The 14,568-nt window shown below is 43.3% G+C and overlaps 1 protein-coding gene across 1 annotated transcript in view; it reads right to left on the bottom strand.

Moving 5' to 3' along the window:
• Positions 1-2,199: 2,199 nt before the first annotated feature.
• Positions 2,200-14,568, bottom strand: part of LOC311236837 (SH3 domain-binding protein 4-A-like) — a gene marked incomplete at both ends in the record, with an annotated part of 45,473 nt that continues 33,104 nt past the window's right edge. Inside the window, 2 exons of the mRNA XM_084324620.1 lie at positions 2,200-2,424; positions 10,748-10,936. Of these exons, the coding sequence (XP_084180746.1) occupies positions 2,200-2,424; positions 10,748-10,936 (414 nt within the window). The remainder of the gene's footprint in view (positions 2,425-10,747; positions 10,937-14,568) is intronic.

The raw sequence follows: 14,568 nt of genomic DNA on the forward strand, positions 1-14,568 counted from the left end.
GGTTTGGATAGAAATGCATGTGATTGGTTCCAAGATCATCTATCAGGGAGACGTCAGTGTGTTATGCCCAATCAAAATATTTATCAATAATTAAAAGTGTGCCACAGGGTTCAATTCTAGATCCTGTCCTCTTCACTATTTATATGAATGATATTGTGTCTTCGCTGAATGGTTGTCAAGCCCATCTGTATGCAGATGCTACTGTTGTGTATTGTATTGCTGACTGTACAATTGGCCATTGAGAACTTACAACTTTCCTTTATTACCCTCCAGGAAGCTCTTATTAAGCTTAAATTGGTTCTTAATGTTAGTCAAACTAAATTCATGCTGTTTTCTAGAGCCAGATACATTGCATAATATGATGGTGTGTGGCTCAATGAGACATTTACATTTAAATTCCATGTGGACAACCTTGCCTCCAAGTTGCAACAGAAAACTGGTTTCCTATACAGAAACAGAACCAGCTTTCCTTTGATTAGAAGGAAGAGAGTTGTCGAAGCAGTTTTCTCATCAGTCCTGGACTATGGTGATGTAATTTATAGGCATGCTGCGGCCTCAACCCTTAAATCCTTGGACTCTGTTTATCACACTGCCCTCAGATTCATCACTAATGATAGATACAACACTCACCACTGTGTCCTTTATGAGAAGGTTGTTTGGACCTCACTGATGGAGAGGTGCAACAAACATGGTATTTGTACATTTCTAATGCCCTTATTGGTAAGCTACCTCCTTATACTTCATCATTATTGGAATTGAAGTTTGGTACCTATGGACCCCGTTCTAGTGACTGGCTGGTCCTTAAAGTCCCTCGAGTTTGCTCGGAACAGGGTAAATCTGCATTTTGCTATGATGCCCCTAGCTCATGGAAAGCGTGAGATTCTCCCCTCTGTTACAGAGTTTAAAACCTTGATCTCCAACCTTTGTCAATCAAGTTGTACATGTTTTAATTAATTGTTATCCTTACTTGTCTTATTGTTGTGATTTTATATGCCTTTCTTTTTGCTTAACTCTTTATGTACATTCGACAAGACTGTACATGAGGAAAACCTCAGTTGCGTTTGGAGTTTAAATAAAGGTTTGGAATGAAATTAAATCAGATTTAGGACCACATATGAATTCAGAATTGAAAATATCAGATTTGGGCCATTTTTGCCTGCAGTCTGAACGTAGATGAATCCACAACTACAAAAAATCTTTTTGAGACCAAAAATAAAATCATGCCATTGCTTTCAATAAATTCAAAAGCAAAAAATACACAATAATAACACTGTTGATAATGCAGGATGGGTTTTTAAACACTATGTATTTTGTCTAAAAGAAAATATAATAATAAAAAAGAGAAAAGAGTACAGATATTTACTCTTAAGTAATGAGTCTTGAGTGATGGGTGACGCTAGCGGCAGGCTACATGTTTTTGGCAAGCGACTGTATCAGAGAAGATGTTGAAATGTGAGGAGGCATGGTACTATTGTCGCAGAGGTATGAACTTATAAAACACAATATTGAAAAACACTTCCATTTGAAAAAAAATAAGTCTCAAATATCTTGGAAAACAGCTGTTTTGCCACCTTTCTTAGAAAACTGCAAGTGACAGTTGTCAATAAAAAAAACATCGGTTTTGGAGGGAAAACTTATTTGCAGTCTTTGGCTTGGCAGGCTCACCAAACGACGACCAAGAGGGTAGCATCCGGTGCTCCTTGCCAAGGTGACGTGCTCTGTCCTGTGCACAATCGTATCAACGTGCAAAGGTGTTGCATGTTAAAGTTCACGGTGGTACAGACGGTATGGTAAAATAACGGTCAAGGTCTCCAGGGTGATGCCATCCTGAGAGCGAAAGAGGAAAAGAGACAGAGAGAGCGAGAGAGAGAACAAGAGAAAAAGACAAAGACAGAGAAACGGGGGCAGAGAAAGTAAGCGACGGACCCAGCGGTCACATGCCCAAACCTGGGCATCGTCCATTGTCCCGGGCGGCTGCTTCTACAACTGGTTGTAAGCAAAGGCCCATCACAGTGCCACCTAGTGGTGGTGTTGGGGTGGGGTGCTAAACAGCTCTGACTGTGACAATCGGCCCATTGAGCTTGTACAGACAAGGGCCGGGTATTCCCTTGAAGAATCACAAGATCATTGATCATTGATCCACACATTATTTTGGGAAACGAGGGAGTCGGGTGGTGGTGGTGGTGATGGTTGTGTTGTTCAGATGGCAAAGTCCCCCAGGCCGGTGGGGCAGAAGGCGGAGCTGCGCAGCGTGTCCAGGCAGTTGACCAGGATGAGTGTGCCGGTCAGGTGCTTCCAGCGCTTGGTGATGGGGTTCTTCATCTTGTCCAGACCCAGGTGGAGCTCCTGAATCACGTCCCGGTAGCTGTCCCCGATGTGGGCCGCCCACGTCAGCAGGAAGTCGTAGGCCGGCTTCCACATGGACTGGAAGTGGTAGAGGTGGGCGGGGAGGGGGGGGGGGACACAATAGGTCCCAGATTAGCACAAGCCTAGGGTCATGTCATTGTCCCACAGTTGTAAATCATTTGTTTTCTTTTCTGTATTTTTTCACCCATCCCCAATTTAGTCATTATGCCAATTCCCTTCCTGGTCGTTGCGCGCATTGCCCCACTGTCGACCTGGGGAGGGTGTAGAACTACCACATGCCTCCTCCGATACATGTGGAGTCGCCAGCCGCGTCTTATCACCTGACAGCGAGGAGTTTCACTGGGGGAACGTAACGCGTGCGAAGGTTCACGCTATTTCCCCCCAGATCCCCTCCCTGCTGAACAGGCGCCCCGACCGACCAGTAGGAGTCGCAGTTTACAACGACCAGGACACATACCCCACCGGCTTCCCACCCGCTAATACTGCCAATAGCACAGAAACGGCCTTTTCATGGGTGATGAGGTCCTAAACTGTAAGTATCTAAATCCAATCCGTTCCTTTCACAGAGTTAGACCATTAGTTCAGGGCAACTGCACAATAATGACTGAGATATAATGCATTTTCTCCGGTTGAGACATCTGCGGAGTGAACCTGCCTGACACCTGTCAAAAGTGAAGTTAGGTTTGCTTTTGATACCGGTATGTTGCACATGACTCTTGGTAGGGTAATTCTCCGTTTTAGCTCAGTATCGGCCCGATATCTGGTCAGTGCATCCCTAGTTCCTAAATTGACGAGAAGCATGCAACTGCAGAGCCGCAGAGCCAGTGGCGCTCTCAGGTCCGGCGGTCTGGGGACCGCTCAGCAGCGCCACCCACCCAATGGCTGAATTGCCAATGGCTGAATTGGAGTATTGCACTGTGCGGGGGCACAGCTGTGAGATCCGCGCGAGGCCAGATATCTTGAATGAATGCGTTTATTTAAACTTTAATTAACAGATTGCAGAATGGGTACAGTACAGTACAGCTCAATACACACAATTGTTAACACATCCTGCGCCAAAACCGTCGTACAACGTGTTTCAAGGTCATGCTAATTCTGCCATTCCACGGCGTACAACGTTATTGAGATCATATTTCATTTTTTCGCCATGGTATTCAGAATGCCCTCACGGAGCCTGGTCTGATGCAGTGGGAGCCTGCACAACTCTGCAACGCTTCAATACTGCCGCCTGGTGGATGATCGGCGAGTTACAACCAGAAATGGATCTCTTGTGATCTCGGTGCACCGGGCAAATGCGTCCGGCACTCACATATTGTTGCGGGACTCTAGACACACATCGTGTATATGGATCGCTGCCATAACTCAACAATCGATATGATTTGGGCGTTTATTATGATTATACAAACCGGAAATGGATCTAGGAGATCACCGTCAAATAAGTGGGATCTTTTTCCTCCAGTCTCATCGGCGAACGGTAAGAGGACGCTGACGTCATTTTCAGCGTGAGTGTTTATTATTATTCATGCAAACTGCTCTGATCAATATATCACCCATACTACATAAAGCATTTACTGACAATCACGGAATTATAAACGACCCCCCCCCCCCATTCATCCGCGCATGATCAGTCATAACGTTTAGGATCATGTACAGTTGAAATTTTTAATATAACGTGTATCGCAACAAACGGCAGTTGATAATCTATATATGCGTTTATCACGTTCTAGGAATCTAGGAACATATTTATATTCTAGACAGTATTTTCGTATGAATCTATGAATGAAAAAGTATAACGTTCCTACATCCTGAACGATAGATAATCGATGTTGAATGGGCCATAGTAATGTCAATTTAGCAATACAATTTAAAAAGTTATAGCCCTGCAAAGAAGGTGAACATCTCCATAGGCTTAGACTGGTGGCAGTGATCATACATTGATGGATAGAAGCGTGGCAGTTAATGTGTTAAGGGGATGCAGACCAGAGAAAGACTTTCGTCTTGTTTACATCAGGGTCCCCCATTTTCAATTCATAATGACATACTCAATATACAGATATAAAAACCTAATCTAATCATCTAATCTAAACTAATCATGACATTTATGACATACATGTACTGTTACATTTGTGACATACAAGATATGCAAATATACAGTACTGTTAAACAGAGATCCTAACAGTAAATATATACAAGGGGGAGGGAACTGTACATTTATGATGAATTGCAAATGGGGGACCCTGATGTAAACAAGACGGAAGTCTTTCTCTGGTCTGCATCCCCCCAACAATTGTGTGTATTGAGCCGTATTGCAGATTTTGACAACAAAATTAACAATATGATGCCGCAAGTTCTGTTATATTTCAATTGCCTTACTTATTTACATAAATATAAGGTATATGCTATACACTAGGGGTGGACGGTATGGTCTAAAATTTATATCACGGTATAATTTGAAGCATAGACGGTAACGGTATATATCACGGTATCATCGTTTTTGATAAAAAAAATTTTTTTATTTTATATAATTTTTTTTTGTTTATAAAATATATATATTATATAATTAGACTTGTACTTGTATTATCTGCGAGACATCGCCACCATGCAACAAGCTCCACTGTCTGTGTGTACTCTTGTAGCCTCCAGCTACGGCCAGGATTCTCCGGAGCTGCACCTGGACCTATACTCGAGCAGAGCTACGGCCAGGATTCTCCGGCGCTGCACCTGGACCCTATTGTATTGGTATAACGTTAGCAAGCCCTCAGCTCAAATACGCATCGAATCAGTGTTATAAGACATTGATATCAGGAGCTATCTGTAGCTACTGCATATATAACGTTAATACAACGCCTCAGTGAATTATTTAGTTCAATGGGACATTTCGTTTTGAACGGTGAACTAACTTGCGTTAACGTGAGCTAACAGGTAGCATACACGTCTCTAGTACTAGACTTTGTGGAGCGTTTGTTGATGTCAGGAGCTATCGGTAGCTGGCCGACTAGATACCGTTCGGTTAGACAATGCCCCATCATGTATTAAACTAAAAGTGAATAGTTGACTGGGTCATTTTGTAACGGTAGCTAAGCTAACGTTAGCTCAGGGAGACGCCGTCGTCCTCCCGACAGCTCCCGTGTCCCGTCCCACTAGACTACTAGACCCGTGTTTACATGCGTGCGGTAGGGGCTGGCACGCCCACTGCGCGAAGCCTCCTAAATAACTTTTTTCAGTTCGCACATATCTATTATCTATGACTAATTCTATCTATTTTTAGGGGCAAATGCGAGTGAAATAGTCGCGCTGTGGTTACATGACGTCATTGCTATTTTAGAGCTGCACTACCGGTTACACGGTATAGTCAAAATCCATACCGTAGAGCAAATTCATACCGTTTATACCGTATACCGTTTATACCGTCCACCCCTACTATACACTACAGTCTATGGGTATAGTATGATGGTAATTAAGGAATGGTGAATATTATGTTTAATGTAAATATGTGTATACTGGATATGAACAGCGGTATTATAGGCCTACAGCAGTATTGCAAGCTTCGGTCTTAAGTAGAATTTATTTTTATTTTTAATCTAGATTAATTACAGAAAATTGTGAGATTAATTAGTAAAAAAAAATGTATCTAATGACAGCACTAATTGTTACACATTAACTCATTCAGCGCCAGCGTGTACCCCCCATCCCTGCTGTCTCTGCGCCATGCTTTAAAATATAGGCATTTTCACGGTGCGTCACAATGTTTGCAGAGCTATATCTATATTCTATATTATAGCTATGGAGACAATTACTATGGCTCATTTGACAGTCACTATCTCTCGTCCAACATGTAATTTTTTTTTAAATGTTTCATGTATACGCGTGCGTGTTATCCAGTGGTGAATATTGTATAGTTTCAGAGTGATCCCGGCTAATTCCTGGAGGCTGAGTTATGGAGCGCTATGTGCATTTTGCGAAAGTCGTTTGCGTTGGTCGCCTGGACACGATACTATTTCCAAATCAAAGGTATATAACAGGTATTATGTTTCATCATGAAGGCATCAAAGTGGGGGGGGGGTCGTTTTGTGATGCTCTGATCGTCAGCAACGGCATACGTTTTGGAGTATGTGACATATGATCGTTGCGATCGAAGTGAAATCATTGTAGGATCAAAGTAGGATTGATGTCATATAGTCCTTACCTTTGCTAGGAGGTATTCCAAAATGAATAATTTCCAATGGTCTGATCGTGATTTCCAGTATTGATGTCCATCGGGTCCCTGACATGAAATGGGACAAACTATGCATAAAGTGTGCTGGACGCGTTCCTAGTGGCTCGAATGAAGCCCTTCACTTGCCCAGGTCCCATTTCTCCGCCCGGACCATATACAATGTAACACACTCTTTTCTGGACACTTTTTGTATCACAAACAGTACTGTATTTGCAAATCTGGTACAGTATGTCATAAATGTATAGATGTATGTCATGCGTGTCATATATGTTATGATGAATTGAAAATGGGGGACCCTGATGTAAACAAGACGAAAGTCTTTCTCTGGTCTGCATCCCCTTAACAATTGTATGTATTGAGCTGTACTGTACTGTGCCCATTCTGCAATCTGTTAATAAAGTTTTCAATCAATCAATCAATCACAGTGTGAAATAAGGTTTCAAAGGGTAGGCGATACTGCGCCACCTAGCAGGATTCGGCCGGCATTGCAATCTCGAGGTCTCAGAATGAGTCCCAATGATACGCCGAGGTCCGCGAGACTGTATAGAATATTAAAATCGAATAAAAGAAAAAACGATGAAAACGATCGAAAACCTGAGTATAGTGCTCAACCGCTGGCGATATAATAGATATAGACATGATTGGCGCTGAATGTGTTAAGCAAAAAGCCACCTCATAATAAAATTCACATTATTCCTATGATCCTAGATGGTTCAATACTTGTGACCATGAACAACTCTCTCCCAAAGCAAGAAACCTGAACCCCCTGCTTTCCATCCGACATTAACATGCGTCTCAGACTGATCGGCTTGCAATCGGATAGCGTTTGATTGAGCACATAACAAGGACACGTAATGTAACAAAGACATGCAGCGGCGTACGGTAGATGTCAAGCATTCTTGTATAGATTGAACCGATGTCATTGTGCCGATGTCTGTGAACCAGGGGCAGAGCAGCTGAGTGTGAGTGAACAGATCAGTGAATCAGTGAACGAACGAGCGAGTTGAGTTAGTGACATTGCTCATTCTTGAACATGTTGTTAACACATTCCCTGCCACGCGATTTGAGCATCTTATACCACTCTCTGCCACCACTCTAAGTCTATGGAGATGTACACCTTCTTTGCAGGGCTATAACTTTTTAAATTGTATTGCTAAATTGACATTACTATGGCCCATTCAACATCGATTATCTATCGTTCAGGATGTGGGAACGTTATACTTTTTCATTCATACATTCATACGAAAATCCCGTCTAGAATATAAATGTCTTTTTATCGTTTTCTGCAGTAATTCCTAGAACGCTAGTTATAGGCCTAAACGCATAATATAGATTATCGATTGCAGTTTATTCGTGATACACGCTATATTAAAAAATCCAACTGAATACGATCCTAAACGTTATGACTCATCATGCGCAGATGAACGGGGGGGGGTCGTTTATAAGTCCGTGATCGTTAGTAAATGCTTTATGTAGTATGGGTTGATTTATTGATCAGTTGGTTTTTAAACAAAGAAATGTACAATCGCCTTGAAAATGACGTCAGCGTCCTCTTACCGTTGGGCGATGAGACTGGAGCAAAAATATCCCACTTATTTGACGGCGATCGAGTCGATCCATTTCCGGTTTGTATAATAATAATACACGCCCAAATCATGTCGATTATTGAGTTATGGCAGCGATCCATATACACGGTGTGTGTCTAGAGTCCCGCGACAATAAGTGCCGGACGCATTTCCCAGACGCACCGAGATCGACTCGTCCACCAGGCGGCAGTATTGAAGCGTTGCAGAGTTGTGCAGGCTCCCACTGCATCAGACCAGGCTCCATGAGGGAATTATGAATAACATGGCGAAAAAATTAAATATGATCTCAATAACGTCGTACGCCGTGGAATGGCAGAATTTGCATGAACTTGAAACACGTCGTAAGCCGTTTCCGGCGTGGGATGTGTTAAGTACCTTTGTAAATATCTTGGTAAAAAGTTTGTACTAACAAATTTACAAAAATCCTCCTCCGGATTCCTGAACGCGTGAAACGGTCTTCGTAGGTGGCCAAAATCATTGCAGCTGGGTTCCCATGAATGAAAAACGTCACTCATTCTTAAACTGGAAGTGCGTTCTCATACACCTGCATTTGCATACAGCTCCTTATAAGGCGAAGGAGGCATGTGCAAAACAGCGAGAGGGTCAGCATTGCATCTGCGCTGACACATTCAACAGGTAGCGTTGAAGAGATTTGCGACTAGTGATGCCACAGATTACTTGTAAAAGTAATCTGATTACTGATTACTGATTACTCCTTTAAAAAGTAATCTAAGTTACTTTACTGATTACTTGATTATCAGAGTAACTTAGTTACTTTGAAAGTAACTAGGTTACGAAGTCGTCGTCGTTCCCCCAACAGTTTTTTTTAAACGCTTTATTGAAAGTGCATAAATTGTTTTTAACTTGTTTCTCTGCACATAACGTAAATTGTTAAACTAGTGCTTCAGCTTCTGTACCATCAAGTATGGTAAAGCAACAGTCTATGATGCTCACAGCATTAGAGCAGCCAGCCAGTGGTTTTACAAAACCAGTGTATCACATCTAACAAATGCAGGCTGAACTATTCAATTATATCAACTGTAACTATTAAATTGTTTTTATAAATGTCTCTCTATAAACATACAATCAGTCTCTCTTTAACATGTAAATTAACTGTAAATCTGGCAAATAAGAGCTTTTGCTCTGCCACCATCAACCCTCCTGTACCTAGTCAAAGCGTCGGCTAGTGTTGTGATTCCAGATGCTTTCAATGCAATTGGATGTGCTGTTTTTAGCGGTAGACAGTATTTTGTTTTCTGTGACTGAGGCTACGTTTAGACGAGCGTTTTGGGGTGGAATTCTGAACAGAAACCGCAAAAGTCATCTTCCGGTTTCACTTTTAATTTTGCCAAGCGTTTTGGGGTGGAATTCTCCGACGACGGAGCCCTGCTGTCACACGATTGGCGCATATGTCACATGACGTGCTGTGAAGACCCGCCCTACTCTGCCTCTGATTCGCAGACTGTGGATGGGGAATGTGATTGTACCAAAGCAGAGTCACTCACAGACAGAGAGTCCAGTCACGCCGCGGGACACATTATTGTATTTAACCCTTTCACTGCCACACCACGTCACTCCCAAATAAGAAAAACAGCTCAAAATGTATTTTTGACTGTCGAAAACGAAATAAAATACTGCATTCCGCCTGCATTATGAATTTATGATGAGATAGTAACGAAATAGTAACGCACAGCCACTTGGACAAGTAACTGCAATCAGATTACTGGCTTTTAAAGATTAACGCGTTAGATTACTATTTTCGGGGAAAAGTAATCAGATTACAATAACGCGTTACTGGCATCACTGTTTGCGACTGATCTCAAAATTGGATTAGATTCAAATGTATTGTCATTATACAGCACAATACACCACCCAACAAGAGTGCAAATGTAACAGTAAAGTGTAATAGTAACATGCAATGCAAAAGTGATGAAACTGGTAAAAGGCTTCATTTGGGACAAATATGGGGTGATTGCGTTCAAGACGTGTGTGTGTGTGTGTCTGTGCAAATGTAACAGTGTGTGTTGAGCCTGCCTCACAAAGCCGTTTCTCCATGCATTTATTTATTCCTAGCAATAGGAATAAATCAAACCAACAATGAATAATATCATAGAGAGGAAGACGGTATATGGCATATTAATACAGTCTATTCCACTATACAGTAGCTATATCCGCAGCGATTGGGTTACGTCTTATACATTTAGTTTGCAGTGTGTGTGTGTGTGTGTAATGCTCATGATGCCTCATTGAGTCAGGACTATAAATGCAATGACTATTATTATCATTATAATTATTTAATTCTATTTTCATATTCAGATACAATTGTATTGCCTATATTTATGTCTTTCTACTATTACCCTGCCCATATCTGTACCTTCCCTCCCCCTCCCCATGCTTCTATGACGCCCGAATTTGACCAAGGGGTTCAATAAAGGAATATTTGATAACTTATGTTATCTTATCTAATAAGAAGAATAACCTCCGCCCCAGTGAATGGGACATTATTATTGTGGATTATAAAGGATTGTTAAGCATCCCGGGGGACACCAGATGGCTCGGTTCTGACAGAGAGACTCACCTCGTTGTCCAGCAGGCCGTGCTTGTCGCGGTGCGGAGCCTCGTAGGCCTCCATCTGCTGGCGGGACACGTGGGCCAGCTTCTCGGCCAGCTCCCTCCAGCGGGTGGCCACCTCCACAGCCGCGGTCAGCAGGACAAAGTCGAGGACCAGCCTGGCCACGAGGCCCTGGCAGTCCATCTTCAGGAGCGCCTGACAGCCGGGAGAGAAGGATGATTAGTCTTGTATAATGTACTTTAGAAGAATAAGAAGATTTCTTTATTGTCAATGTACACAAGGCAATTGTAATTTGTCTTTTCGCCTATCCCTCCTAGTTACACATAGGGGGGCGACAGTGGCTCAGGAGGTAGAGCAGTCGTCTGGCAATCCGGAGGTTCCCGGTTCGATTCCCGCTCCTTCCGGGCGTGTCGATGTGTCCTTGAGCAAGACACTTAACCCCTAATTGCTCCCGATGAGCAGGTTGGCACCTTGCATGGTTGCCTCCGCCATCTGTGTGTGAATGTGTGAGTGAATGTGTTGAGTGAATCTGTGAGTGAATGGGTAAAATGTGAGTAACAAATTGTAAAGCGCTTTGGATAAAAGCGCTATATAAAAAAGCAGCCATTTACCATTTACATAGCCTACACCAGTGTTGTAGTACTCGAGGACTCGGACTCGTGACTCGACTTGGACATGAGCACTGATGACTCGGACTTGGACTAGAGCATTGACTGCATTCGGACTCGAAAGGTGCAGACGAGGACTCGGACTTGATAATTGATGAATACAGTTATTTTTTAGACGTTTTTGTGGGATTTGGCCCTAATCATTTGGCATAATATATTGATGGCTACTGCATTTGTTTGGCTATTGTGTCACAAAGTAAATAAACTCCCTTTGAAATGGTGACTGCTGTGTCATTTATGTTTAATGTAGACCTTTTTTATTTGTATGTCAGCTCTTTGACTGCCAGAGTGGAGTGGACTCAACCTTGATGATTTCGACTCGGACTCGGACTAGGGTGATGGGGACTTGACTCAGGCTCATCTTTGGTGACTCAGGCTTGGACTCGGACTCGAACACTCAAGGGGACTCAAGATTTAGTGACTTTACTACAACACTGGTGCACACAGTCCTCGTATCCCTCCTAGTTACATATACACACAGTCCTCATATCCCTCCTAGTTACACATACACAGTCCTCATTATCCCTCCTAGTTACACATACACACAGTCCTCATTATCCCTCCTAGTTACACATACACACAGTCCTCATTATCCCTCCTAGTTACACATACACACTGTCCTCATATCCCTCCTAGTTACACATACACACAGTCCTCATATCCCTCCTAGTTACAAATACACACAGTCCTCATATCCCTCCTAGTTACACATACACACAGTCCTCACATCCCTCCTAGTTACAAATACACACAGTCCTCATATCCCTCCTAGTTACACATACACACAGTCCTCATTATCCCTCCTAGTTACACATACACAGTCCTCACATCCCTCCTAGTTACACATACACACAGTCCTCACATCCCTCCTAGTTACAAATACACACAGTCCTCATATCCCTCCTAGTTACACATACACACAGTCCTCATTATCCCTCCTAGTTACACATACACAGTCCTCACATCCCTCCTAGTTACACATACACACAGCCCCCATATCCCTCCTAGTTACAAATACACACAGTCCTCACATCCCTCCTAGTTACATATACACACAGTCCTCCTATCCCTCCTAGTTACACATACACACAGTCCTCATATCCCTCCTAGTTACACATACACAGTCCTCACATCCCTCCTAGTTACACATACACACAGTCCTCATATCCCTCCTAGTTACACATACACAGTCCTCATATCCCTCCTAGTTGCACACGTTCACACGCTACATCTCGATGGTAGGTTACACGTTAACACTCCACATCTCGATGGTTAAACGCTCACACGCTACAATACATCTCGATGGTTACACGTTAACACTCCACATCTCGATGGTTAAACGCTCACACGCTACAATACATCTCGATGGTTACACGTTCACACGCTACATCTCGATGGTTACACGTTCACACGCTACATCTCGATGGTTACACGTTCACACGCTACATCTCGATGGTTACACGTTCACACCCTACATCTCGATGGCTTGACCTTGATCTGGACAATATGCACAGTGCTCCTTTTATTCCAATACAAGAGAGAACTACGGTGGAATTCCTCTTTAAAGTGTTCAGAACCATTACATATTTTGCTGACTTTGTGCTTCATGCTTCTTGCAGGCAAAACCTGCATGAAAAACAGGAGAAAGGTTGACCGCCTGAAGGATATACTGTAAACTATGTTTCTATTCCTTTTCTTCTCTCCTTTTTTTTCCTTTTTCAAAGGAAGGGTGTGCGTTCCACCCTCCCGGGTATTCTGTTCTCTCCGTAGACAGTCGGAACGCAGAGAGGATCAGTCCCTGGTCAGCGTGTGGCTCCAGAGTCTGGGGGTCTCTATCACTTCCAACATCACAGACACAAAAACCACACATAACCTCCACCAGTGTTGTAGTACTCAAGTCCAAGTCCTGGACTGATTTTCAGGACCCGTGACTCGACGTGGACTTGAGCACTGATGACTCGGACTTGGACTCGAGCATTGACTGCATTCGGGACTCAGAAGGTGCAGACTAGAACTCGGACTTGTTAATTGATAAATACAGTTTATAAAATTACAAACAAATATTTGTAATAGGCCCTAATCATTTGGTATACGATATTGATGGCTAGTGCATTTGTTTGGCTATTATGTCACAAAGTAAATAAACTCCCTTTGAAATGGTGACCGCTGTGTCATTTATGTTTAATGTAGATCTTTTTTTATTTGTATGTCAGCTCTTTGACTGCCAGAGTGGAGTGGGCTCGACCTTGATGACTTGGACTCGGACTAGGGTGATGGGGACTCGACTCTGGCTCTTCTTTGGTGACTCGGACTTGGACTCGAACACTGAGGACTCGAACACTGGGGACTTGAGACTCGAGATTTGGTGACTCGACTACAACACCGAGCTCCACATACACACGTGAACAGACACACACCCACAGACGAACGCACATCCCCCTGAACACACACACACACACACACACACACACACACACACACACACACACATACAGCCGCCTCTTACTATTGTCCGTCGACTGGTCATTCCCTAACCTTAACTGTAACCACGACACACAGGAAAACTCCAACATTTTGGGAAATTATCTTATTTAACATCTTCCCTGGAGTTAGACAAGAAGATACATACCTTTTTTGTCTCTGTGCGTGCATTTAGCTTAGGGAACAGTCGCTCCGTTAGCATAGCACGCCAACATTTGGGGAAATTAGCTTACCGCCTTCTCCAGAGAGAGACAAGAAGATAGATACCAGTTTCCTCTCTGTGCGTTCAGTAGAAAGCTAGGACGTTAGCCTAGCTTAACACAATAAATGGAATAAAAGCAACCCCTTTGTGAGCTCGGACCCCGTGTCCCCGACGAGAACGGAAAGGTGTGGGAAAAAAGCCCCATGTGAGAGTGGGGACATTTGATCCCCACAAGGATAGGAGAACAGGAACACACACACACACACTTCAAAGGGAAAGACAACCCCCACTGTAATCTATCCACGTCCTGCTGGGGAGGCTCTATCATACTGCACTGTATCTGTGGAGACTGCAGCCAGGCCCGGCCGGCTAGCTAGCTGACCTTGGCCCACACGCAGACACGTCTGGAACGAGAAGAAAAGACCCAGGCTGCCATTGGCCTTAGAACCCCCCTCCCCCGCGCACAGTAATTCCCA

The sequence above is a fragment of the Notolepis coatsorum genome (assembly GCF_963971535.1).
Source record: "Notolepis coatsorum genome assembly, chromosome: 1".
Taxonomy (NCBI): domain Eukaryota; kingdom Metazoa; phylum Chordata; class Actinopteri; order Aulopiformes; family Paralepididae; genus Notolepis; species Notolepis coatsorum.